At 46.5% G+C, this 12,299-nt stretch overlaps 1 protein-coding gene across 3 annotated transcripts in view; it reads left to right on the top strand.

Annotated features, from left to right (window-relative positions):
- The window catches only part of LOC122810380 (nuclear receptor coactivator 5-like), a 177,045-nt gene extending 171,985 nt beyond the window's left edge, over positions 1 to 5,060 (top strand). For all 3 annotated transcript variants that reach the window (XM_044081976.1, XM_044081973.1, XM_044081974.1), the window contains one exon: positions 4,596 to 5,060. In XM_044081976.1, coding sequence (XP_043937911.1) covers positions 4,596 to 4,663 — 68 coding nt within the window. In that variant the 3' untranslated portion in view covers positions 4,664 to 5,060. The remainder of the gene's footprint in view (positions 1 to 4,595) is intronic.
- Positions 5,061 to 12,299: the final 7,239 nt, after the last annotated feature.

The raw sequence follows: 12,299 nt of genomic DNA, 5'->3' as shown, positions 1-12,299 counted from the left end.
GGGCTAGAAGACCTACCAACTCCAGATCCTCTGCGCCACCATCAATCCAGGCAGCCCTTTCAGGACAGAGAAGGTCCCAGTAGTGCGTGACTGCATTGCCCACCTTCCCCTCTCAGCTCGCCTTTCCCACTGTCTTCCCCTTTGGAAATCCTTCCAGACCAGTGGGTCTTAAACATTATTCAAAAAAATCTTTTAATAGAAGCCACCCAGAAGCATTCCTCTCATCCCCAAAATCAAGCCTATCTCTTGCCACAAGTTCTGGCAGACCTTTTAAAACTAGGAACTTCCCTCCAGGAAGGGAAGGGGGGTTTTACTCCCGCCTCTTTCTGGTCCCCAAAAAAGACTGCCCCTAGAGACCCATCTTAGACCTGTCCTTCCTAAACCTCCATCTTCAGGTATCATCTTTCAAAATGCTCTCTTCCCATTCTGTTGCCCCTCATTCCAGCCATCTTAGACCTGTCCTTCCTAAACCTCCATCTTCAGGTATAGTCTTTCAAAATGCTCTCTTCCGATTCCGGTGCCCCTCATTCCAGCCAAGGCCCTCATGGCCACCCTGGACCTAAAGGAGGTCTACCTGCACATACCCATCAGGAATTACCACAGACAATTCCTGCATTTTTTCTAGACCTGCCTCATTTCCAATTTACTGCCTTGCCCTTCGGTTTATCCACACACACCCACCCCAGTGTTGGGCCCATGGTACCTGCCTCAGGCTCCTACCCTGCTGTCTCAGCAGGAGAACCAGGTTCTGCACCCTCAGCTTCAAACACTGAACCTAGTAGCCTGGCTAATTACCTAAGCTCTCCATTACCATCCCTCAGTAAACCACTGATGGATGTCATTTTAGAGGCAAGGCGGCCTAGTACTAGAAAATCTTATGCTGAAAAATAGAAAAGATTCTGTGCCTGGAACCAATCTTGAGGGGTGAGCACAGCAGTTCTCAATTTACCTCCGATTTTTACAATACTTAACTGAGATGCTTCACAAGGGCCTTTCTTTTTCCTCAAATTCACCTCAGCCATTTCAGCTCATAACATAGAACCTCCCCTCTTCTCTTCCACTGCTCAAGCAGTTCCTCAGAGGGACCTTAACTTTGTATTAGAAACTCGCCCTTCCTCCTTTCGAGCCAGCTGCTACTGCAAATTTAAAATTCCTTTCCTGGAAAACGGCTCACCCTTCTTGCTAAAGTGATGGCTAAAAGGGATCTGAATTACAGGCCCTTCTGGCAGCTTTAGTCACTGAGCTACATGGGATTCCTGATGGCTATATGGTGCATGGGCCACAAGTGACATCTGCATGTACCTCTCCTCATAACTTCGTGTCAGCTCATCCTGCCATCTCTGCCTGTGGATCCTATGAATAAAAGTACCTCGTTGGGGGCAGTTTTCTTTTTGGCCAGGAAAGGAAAGTGTAGGTGTGGATGCCTGTGATCTCTGCCTATGGCCCAGACACTACCGTAAAACTTGCGCGATTTGTCAGGCCTTTGTTCCTAAGACTCTGCAGCCGTCTGCACACCTTAAATATCTCCCTAGAAAACCAGCATCTTGTCTTTCTGTAGCAATGGAAGGGCTGTCCAATCAGACTGCTGAGCCACTGAAAAAGGGGGCAAAAGTTTCCAGGCCTGAATCTACTGCTGTTCCACCTGATGTTCCCGCGGTGGCAGTTTGCCTGGCGGAATGTATAGAATCAGCAGATGCAGGTACAACAGGTACCGTTCCAGAGGCTGCAGAACCTACGGTTGAAAGCACATCTGTGGAGGGTTTGCAGACAGCCGATGCAGACTGGGGGGAACCTCTGCTCAGAATTGACTCCCAGACCAGTCCTTCCACTGCTGTTCAACTGTCTGAACCTACAGACCAGTCCTTCCACTGCTCTTCAACGGTCTGAACTTAGATCTCCCTTAAGCCCTGCTAGGCCTGCCTCTTCCTTAAAAAGGAAGCAAAGGACAACTTTTCTCCTTGCCTGACTGGTAAGCTTACTCTGAGCTTATTTAACGCCTTCATTGTCCTTGGGCCTTCAATGTCTGCTTCCCCTCCAGCTGTCCCTAGTCCCAGGCCTCCGACTGAATATCTCCTTCCTGCTGAAGTTGAAGACTTCAGATTCTCAAATGAGAGTTCTTTACATGGGATTCCACTAATGTCTGATTCAAGAGGTACTAAAAACTCTAAAATGGGTCCCCCCTCAGGGTCCCCCCTCACCACCCGCCATTCCTGCAGTCTTGCTTGCCTTCTTTCAATGCATCCTCTAAAAACCCTGAATCCCAACCACCAGCTCCTGGAAGGCCTGACCATTTTAAGGTGCCAGAGGGGGCCAGACACTTTCCCTCTCTACAAACAAGTCCTCCAAATTGCTGCCCTTCACCTCTGTTCACACTGATAAGGACAGCAGGACTATGGAATGATGAGGACAGCAAGACTGCTCCTCTGGGTCCTGGGCCTTATGGCAGCCAATATTCCTATGCTGCCTTTAGCCAGGATGCATATGCGAAAACTTCAGTGGTATTTGAAGAATGTGTTGTCCCAACACAACCACCCTCTAGAATTTCAGACCCCATTCTTAGCCTGCTCAAGGCATAATTAAGTCAGTGGATACAAGTTCAAATTAACCCAGGCCTTCCACCACCACACCCCCACCCCAGCTCAATACATGCGCGCACACAAACTGATCTGAGCTGGGGGGCTACCATGAAGTCTCAAGGTGCAATTCTCCAGAAAAAAAACATAGCAATGTGAGGGAGATGACAGCAGCCCATTTGTCCCTGAACGCCTTTCCCCAATCCTGCAGCCAAGTCCCCTTTAAATTTTCACAGGCAGTACCACAGTCATGTGGTACTTCAAACAAGGAGGGACCAAGTCCTTATCTCCTCCTCCAGAAAATCCATCTGGCTTTTTGTATCCTTCCACCCCAGAGCCCTGGGCAAGGCAGTCTACAAACAATTTTCTGCTGAATCAGAAAAACTATCCACTTTTGCTGTTCTACGAGGGCTGTTGGCATCCTCCAAAGCCTTTCTCAAAGGCCTGTACACAGCCTTCATTCTGGAGGCGGCCACCTAGTCCTCTAATACATACCTTCACCAGACACTACAAATTGGACCATCTCCAGAGCAGGGTTTGCCAGGGCAATCCTAGTGTGCTTTCTGCAATCTGCTTTCTACCTCCACACTTCCTTCTTTCTAAGCTGTGGCAGTCTCCCACACTAAGAATACTGCAACAGAGGAATAGAAGAATATGGAATAGTTGTATAAAGTCTTAACCATAACCATGGATTTCCTTCTTCAGTGTTGCACGTTTCCTCCTTCCTGACCTCCTATTTTCATATCTACAGGTCTAGGGGCCTTCATAGTGCCCCTACGCACTAGGGTCATTTTTGGACAGTTTGCATCATTTCACCAGTCTGAAGGGCAGTCTCCTAGGCTACTGTCTGGCTGGGCAGTTCTGAGGTCTGTGTGCAGACATCACATTTAACGTCCCTGGTTTATGGCCCTTCATGTGATGTCCCACACACCAACTGCAGCCAGGCTTAAACTTCTGTATAGGAGCAGATGTTCGGGTCGCCTGAGGCAGAGGATCTCTGTTGGAATACTGCAACATGGAATAGGGCATCTATGGTTTGAGCTCCAGATGTTTCATAATCTTTGGAGGGCTGCGAACCAGGTCTGAGGATGTCTGGGATTAGCACATTGTGGGTAAGGGAGGCGCTTGAGTTTGTTCCACGAGCTGTAAAAAGCAGTGGAGTATCATGGATAGCACAAGTAGAATGTTAAGGCGCGAACATCACTGGTATTTACCAGCTCTATATAAATAAAACTTAGGTGGTTTTCTGTCCATGTTCTTTAGTTAGCCTTCCTGAAAAGTGGTATACTTTAGTTCAGTGAAATCAGAAACATAAGATCACATGTAGGATGACTGGTTTCTTTTTTACTGAACAGACTTGGGCCATAGAGCATTAAAAGTAATTCTCTGCAGGTACTTTCATTTTTTTCCAGTAAGACTCTGCCCTTTCTGGACATTTTCCCAGTGGGTGGAGATGGTTCCTGTAAGCTACCTCCCCATCAGGCTCGCCATTCCAGATAATCTTAACTGCGTTATCCAGTCCCTTTGCGTTGTACTTGCAGCAGTTGTGACAGTACTACCTGATTCATTAGGGTTATGGATGTCTTTCCCTGGGTGTTGTGGGGTGGGGTGCAAAAAGTGACATCCTCTGGCATTAGTTGGAGTGCATCAGACAAATGTCCTGGTAAAGGGGAATTCTCTGGATGTTAGTCTATCATGGGCTTGCCTGCATGCAGGTTATCCCAAATGTGAGGACTGCAGCAGCGAATCCAATTAAATACATTTTATGGTAAATTTCTAATACAGGTGTAACACATATGGTAAATGTATTGGGCACAGTTCTGTAATAGTAGCACTTTTAGATTATAATAGCAACTTAAGTCTGCAAGTATCCTGGCATCTTGATCGTGCTTTGGGAAGAGTTAGTTTGTAGCCAATGTGATTTACAGTACTGAAATTTAAACTTTAAGCAGCTTGACATTCTCTCTCTAAAGTGTGCATTTAGTTTAACTTTTTTTTTTTTTTTTTCTTTTTCAAATGTAGGTATTCCTCCTGTCAGACCCCCTGCCCCAATTCGTATGGGAGGCAAGCCAAAGCCTTTGCTTGGCTGAAATGAAAGGACCTTGAATAATGTAAATGTGACATACTGCAGTGAGGCTATTTTTGTTTTTACTATTTGTACAATAGAAAATTTCAGTTTTGTTATCTGTATATTGTTTTATATTTTAACAGTTCACGTTTTTTCATGTGTTTTGGTTCATAAAGCTTGCCATTTGAAAATAATGTAGATTAATGTTAAATTTTTTATCATTCCTGTGTAAATGCAGTCAGACGTTTCCATTTAAGACTCTCGAACAGTAGCCTGTTTTCTAAATTAACCAAAAGTTTATGCCTTTTCGTGTACATGAATAAAATTTTTTTCTGAGACTGAATAGCTTGGTTGTTCCCTAAATTAGGTCGTTCGTTTTTACCATTTACCTCCAACTGCAATAAAGTTTTTATTTGGTAGCGGTGGAGTATTGACTTGTTTAATGTTTGTGTTAAAGTATATCACTGTACATTTGTGTTAATATTGCATTCTGTAATTGAATTACTACGCAGTTTAACTATATCATTTTGTATAAGGAGTTTACTTTCCAAGAAAAACGCACATTAAGGCCCAGATGGGCTCTTATGTTGGCTATACAAGTCTTGGAGAAATGTTGGGATCCTTGCCACTTGATGGGTAGGGCAGCATGTGCTTTAAAGAACCGAAATGGATGCAGTCTGTCTTGCCAGTTTCTATGACATTCAGTAAATCAAAGAACACTTAACACCATTCAGTGATACTGCAGTTTTCAATTTCTGCTGTTTTGCACCCCTTGAGCAAGTATAAGTTCAGGTGGCATGGGGATTCTGCTGGCACAAGAGGATTGTTAAGGCATGTTGGCACAATCTTCGTCAAAGAAACTCCTGTTCAACCATAGATCCATTTTTTAGAGAGCATAGCAGCTACTAGTTGATGGTGTATATATGGGAATCTTATTTCAAGAGGTTTTGTGGTGTTTGTGTAGCATTTTGGTCTAGGTTTCTCATTGTGGCTGTTTAAATCTGAAGCTTACACAAGGATGTGTGGGGTGCCCTTGCCACGATTTCTACAGCCAATCCGTATTCATTAGTTGTCTCTCCTTCATTCTTGCTGGTTGGGTTCGGAGCCGATCTTCGGCTCCGACTCTGCCGTCTTTGAAAGCTTGAGAGCTGCTTACTGGCTCGAGGCCCCCTCCTATATCCCATGATGCCTGGCGCTAGATACCCAGATCTCGTTTGCCGCTTTTGCTGCGAGGTTGCGTTTACTGGCTCAGGTCTTAATTTTCACTTTGTTCTTATATTTAGGACTTTTTTGTACTTTGTTAGATTTATTATAGTAGATTCTATAGCAGTTTTAGTGTTTATCCCCCCTTCAAAACCGTTTTCTCAGTTTTACCTTTCAAAGTAAGCCGTTTTAGTTAGAGGCTTGTTTTATTTTTAAGGTAGACAAAGTTTTTAGTAAATTGTGGTAGCTTGTAGGTCTTGTATTATAGTGTGTGTTAGGGTGTGGTAACTTGTGTGAATTGTGTTTTTTTTCAGTTACCTACTCTCCTCTCTACTTTGTATTTGATTTTCCTTTACGGGAATGTCTAAAGACAAGTGTCAGGATTCGAGAAGTGACTCATGCTGTCAGAAAAATCTGACAGATGGTCCCACTTGTGTCTACTGCTTGGGCTCCCTACACCTGCAGGACTCTTGCTCGGTGTGTCACGCCTTTAGTCCAAGAGTCCTACAGGAGCATAGGAATAAGCTTATCCTGAGGGATTTGCTTAAACCTGAAGGATCACTGGCCAAGACTGTCAGTGAAACCGAGGCCATCGAAGCAGTCTGCTACCAGCTCGGAGCTGTCGCCAGGTATGGTTCTGCTTCAATTTCGGTTCCGGCTGGAACCAAAGTACCTATCTCTACGTCTCTGTAGGCTCAGACTCTTCCGTTGGAACAGTCAGGGAGTCTGAAACGCTTCAGGTCACCACCTTTGGAGTAGATACACTGTGCTCCAGGGTCACCCTTATTGCAATCTGAGCGGAGTAATCGATCCCACTCTTCTCAGTCGTCTAGGCTGTCTGACCATGATTTGGAGAGAGTGGTGAGCAGGCTTTTAAAGTCACAGGCCCTGGCAAAAATGCTATCCAGCCCCCCTCACCAGTTTTCAGCTCTACCTGTTTCTCCAATAGTTCCTCCTTGTTCCTCCTTCGACTCATCCCATGAGTTCGGAGCCGGAGCATGCTGTGGCTGGAACCGTGGGTCCGTCTGCACATACCTCCCCTTTCGGTGCAGTCGTCAGCTCCGATCTTTCCATTGTGCCGTCCTTTGAGGGATCTGGGTGCCGGGACTCCCTCGTCTGCTCCGAGGGGGTGAGTGGCATCGGACCCTTGTCCGACCCAGTTCTCCCTCTCGGAGCTTCGATGCAGGTGAGTTTGGCTCTTACATCAGCTTTGGACCCATCCCTCTCGGTGCCAGGAAGGATTCTGGTCTCTTTGGAGCCCTCTATGGCATCGGGAAGGGGTGCAGTCGAGATCATGTGTGCTGGCATCTGTCAGCTTCAGTCGGCCTCATAGGCCATGGTGCCTGCTCCTGCCTCTGCCCCTCCTTCAGACCCCAAGCATGGGGAACAAGTGCTCCAGGGCACCCCATTGGGTGTATGCCTCTGTTCATTCAGAGGAGCCCCCTCGAAAGAGAAAATGCAAGAGGAAGCATGTTGACTCCCTTGAGTGTCACGTCACTTCATATACCGATTTGGAAGAGTCGTCTAGGCTTAAGAGTTAGGAGATGCCCTTCAAGATCCATCAGCTACGGGGGCTCAGGCTAAGATTGCCTCCCAGCTGGCGAGACTAAATTCTGTAGTAAACTCCTCCATGCGGCTCTTCTCTTATGCAGCCGATGGAGCGAGTAGGGCCACAGGCACAGGTGTGGCTTTGAGGAGACATGCTTTGGATGCGGTTATGCAACTTTGTGTAACCCTTTATGGCGTCTTTCAGCAACACCCCCTTTGGTTCTGCTCTGTTTGGACCACAGGTGAAGGATACCCTTGCCAGGTGTGAGCAGGAGGGCAAGACTGTCTGCCGGAGTCTGTTTTTCCACTCCAAGACCGTATCCCAAGGGTCAGAAGAGTGGGAAGATGTGGTTCCGGAAGTCCCAGGGAGCTGTGCCTGACGTACGAGTTCCCCTCCAGGGGCAGAGGAGGGAACAATAGACTCCGCCCTAGGGGCAGGGGGGGGGGTCCACAAAATCAGGGCCAAAGAATTCTTCTCTGACGAGCCTTTCCAGCATCCCTGAAGTGCTGCCCGGCTGTCTGCCTTCGGAGGCAGTCGGGGAAAGATTATCGCTGTACCCAGAAGCCTGGCAAAGTTTAACAAAAGACAAATGGGTACTTTCTATCATGTCCGAAGGCTACAAAATCCCCTTTTGCACTCCCTACATTCCCAACAAATCCCTTCCAGATGTTCCACCCAATCTAAGGGATTAAGCAGTTCAAGAAATTTCAAAACTGCTAAGAAAAAGCCATCCAGTCAGTCCCAGCAGACCAACAAGGATCCGGAATTTACTTTTTGGTACCAAAAAAAGACTGGATTGGAGACTCATTCTGGATCTCAGCAGACTAAACAGGTCTATTCAAAGAACGAAGTTCCGGATGGTCACGCTACAGTCCATTTTACCCTTTCTGGGTCAGGGCAATTGGATGTGCTCCATAGATCTTCAGGATGCATACTACCATATCAAAATGCACAGACGCTCCAGAAGATTCCTCCGCTTCCGGCTGGGAGACTATAATCAGTTCAGAGCGGTGCCCTTTGGTCTCACCACAGCCCACAGGGTGTTCACCAAATGTTTGGCAGTAGTCACTGCTCACTTGAGATGGCAAGGATTCCAGGTGTTTCCATATTTGACTGGCTCCTTACTGCAACCACCAGGCATCACCTGCTGCTTAGCCAGAGACTACACCATCCAAATGTGTTCCACTCTAGGCATCACAATAAATTTCGAAAAGTCTGCATTGTCGCCTTGTCAATCTTATCACCTTTATAGGCGCAAACTTAAACACAAAGGACATGTCAGCGACTCTACCAGTAGACAGTGTTAGCCATTTGACATGTGCAGGTCTCATTAGGATGCAAAAAGATTCAGGCCAGATTTGTCCTAAAACATTGGGTCTCATGGCAGCGGCTAGAATACTAGTCCCCCTTGCACGCTTTCATATGAGGATTCTTGAGTGGATGCTGTTCACACAATAGTCTTTCCGACAACTCCCGATGTCTCACAGGATAATGATCACACAGTCATGCAAAAACCAACTTGTTTGGTGGATGGTTTCCCCATCATTACACCAGACCATTCGTTCTTCCTCCCCTGTAGCTACGGTGACCACGGACGCCTCCCTGATCGGGTGGGGGGCATTATCAGGGCAGACCAGTCTTAAGTTACCTGGCAGCCTCAAGCGTACCATCTTGGAGATGAGCCGTGCTTTTAGCGTTGCAAGTCTTCAGAACTCTTCCCACCGGGACCATTACAATTCAAACAGATCAGTGGTATGGTACATCAACAAGCAGGGCGGAACCAAGTCATGCCCCTTATGTCGAGAAGCACTGACTTTGGCAGTGGGCGATCTCTTCCCAACTATTTCTGATAGCAGAGCACATCCCTGGGAAGTCCGTTATAGCAGACAGACTTAGCAGAGCAGTTCACATGCCTCACGAGTGGTCTCAATCACCGTGGCAGAGTCTTCCGCAAATGGGGTCAGCCTTTCTGCGACCTGTTTGCCACCCCCTTCAACAGCAAGTGCAACCATTTTTTCTCTCCTACCTCCCGGACACCTCCCCAGAGACGCTCTAGTTCACGATTGGCCCCAGGGACTTCTTTATGCATTCCCTCCATTCCCCGATTCCCAAACTAATTCAGAAAGCTACCACACTGGGATGCAAGATGATCCTCCTTGCCCCTTACTGGCCTCGACAAATTTGGTTCCCCTTCCTGCATAATCACCTTCTGGAGCAGCCCTGGACCTAATTCAATTCCAGATCTCCTGATCCATCAATCGGGCGGGCTGCACCAATCTCAAATCTCTCCAGCTCACTGCTTGGTTTCTCCACTTCCGACTTTAGCAAGGCTTCCCAACATCTCCCATCTTATCCTCTCAAGTCTTACCAACAGGAATATAGATCCCTTTTCAGCCCCTGTGCACCATATTTTAGATTTTCTAGCAGAAATTTTTCTAACTGGATCCTCTTCTGCCACGATTAGAGTTCAGCTAGCTGCAATTTCAAACTTTCATACGGGCCTATCTGATTCAAGCATCATGTCCCATAAGCTTTGTAAAGCCTTTCTGAAGGGGACCACTCTACTCAGGCCCCCAGTAAGAGATCCCCCGCCTCCGTGGGATCTGAATTTGATTTTAGCTTCCCTGATACTGCCCCCCTTTGAACCGGCAGCTTCTTGTTCCTTGCAGTTTCTTTCTTGGAAAACCCTTTTGGTTGCAGTTGCATCGGCCAGAAGAGTTTCTGAACTTCAGGCTCTTTGCTTTGTGTTCGTCGTTCTTACCTAGTTTTTCACAATAATTTCTCTTCGGACTAATCCTTCCTTTCTCCCAAAAGTTACTTCTGATTGTAATTTGAATCAGTCCATTGAACTGCCAGTGTTCTTTCCGAATTATTCCAACAAGGCAGAATACAAATTACATCAGTTGGACGTCCATAGACAATTATGCTTTTACTTGCATAGAACCAAGCAATTCAGAAAATCAGACCAGTTGTTCCTGTCTACGCTGAAGGAAAACTAGGCATACCGGTGTCAAGTCACCTTATATAGGTGGTTGTCATCTACTGTTGCCTTTATATATCAGTTGAGAAATACTTTCTTGCTAAACCCAAAGGTCACTCCACCAGAGCTTTAGCTACTTCTGTGGCGCTTCAGGCTAGATTGCCAATGGGAACTATTTGTGCGGCAGCTACCTGGGCTAATCCACATACCTTCATTTCACAGAAGCTGGATGTGGCTTCCAGAAGCAGAGCTGATTTTGGTTCCACTGTTCCGATGAGCCACCCAGGATTGAGGTGCTAGGGATGCTGTCCCAACCAGCAAGAATGAAGGCAAGATGGACAACTTTAAAGTTATGTACCTACCACGTTCCATGTTGTCATCTTCTTGCCTTCTTGCATCCCACCCTCCATTCCCCCTATCCTAGTAGACCGGGAAGAGTTCTAGGCTTTTTTATCACTGGCTGAGTCTTCTCTGGCTGTTACTTCTGACTGTCAGTCTCTCCAGTAGTTTCCTGTATCCTGCTACAGTTACTGTATTACGATTATTATGTCTGTAGTTAGGTTACCAAATGAGATCTGGGTATCTAGCGCCAGGCATCATGGGATATAGGAGGGGGCCTCGAGCCAGTAAGCGGCTCTCGAGCTTTTGAAGATGGCAGTCTGCTTCGAACCCAACCAGCAAGAAAGAAGGTGAGAAGACAACTAACATGGAACGTTATGGTGGGTACATAACTTTCTTATTTTCACATAAAGGATGTCCCTGTATTCAGTATGGAAGGATAGATTGTTAGACTTGTTCTGAACTCGCATGGTGACTATCAAAATGTTCGTTTCACTGTTGCAGTCATTACATTTTAGTTATCCTGCTGGCAGGTGACCCGTAGTTGGCCCAAGTTCCATAGTCTTGGTCCTGCGTCTGTTGCTGTCGCCTCTTCCCTGACGTCAGTGCACCAGGGGTATAAAAGTTGCAACAGACGCCATTTTCTTCAGTCTTTCTTGCTGCGTGGTGCCCGAAGCATAAGCAATTCACAAATGCCGTCGGCAGACTCCTGAGATTTTCAAAATTGAATTTCAGAACCGAAGTCTTCAATAAAGCTAAGTACCCCGTTGGGGAAATTTGTTCTTGCTCCAGACCGATGTCAGTAAAAGCTAATTGCATTTCTTGTGGGAAGCAAATACCTCAGGACTTTCACTCTTACTGCATTCCTTGCCTAGGCCCTGACCACAACATTACAAGTTGTCTGTTTTGTGCTAGATTTAATAAAAGCACTATTAAACTGTTTGAATTGCTTTACATTATTTTGGACAAAGATTTAATTACATAATGCTGTCAGAGCAACCGATGACCGCAATGTATAAAAAAACACAAAGAAAAAGGCATCTGAGGTCCAAAATCTACTAAGCCTCTTCTAGGACAGTTGCCGGTTCTCAGTGAGGCGCTTTCGCAGCCCCGGACACTCGCTACCTCGGAGCCATAGGCCACAACCGAGAGACACGTGGAGACAGAGGCCTGTGGAAACTCAAGGTATTGGGCCTACGGAAAATATACCCTCAGATGGGTCCGGAGCCGCTGAGCAGGCCACTGAGGGTGTTTACAGACCTTCACAGCTTACAATTAAAGCTACTACAGCAGCAAAGGCAAAGTCAAAAACAACCATTAAAGACAAAAACAAGTGCAGCATTCTCCAGAACAGTCATCCATGCCCAAGAAAGATGCTTTGGTTTGTTTTTTTCTGAATCCAGTCTGTCCCCAGATTCTTTACCCCCTGCACCAGTAAAGCCAGACTGGTACTACAGGGTCCCTGACTCTCTCATAAATTTCTTTACAAAAACCCCGCTGCGGACCCAAACTATTTCTCAGGGGTTAAAGCTTCCACTGCCAAAAATCCTGTCCCCTCAGATAGGGATTCCAGAGCTCAGGACAGAT

This window comes from Protopterus annectens, chromosome 8.part1 (genome assembly GCF_019279795.1).
Source record: "Protopterus annectens isolate FY-2018-M chromosome 8.part1, PAN1.0, whole genome shotgun sequence".
In the NCBI taxonomy this organism is placed as follows: Eukaryota; Metazoa; Chordata; order Ceratodontiformes; family Protopteridae; genus Protopterus; species Protopterus annectens.
This window is presented reverse-complemented; position numbering and strand designations above follow the sequence as displayed.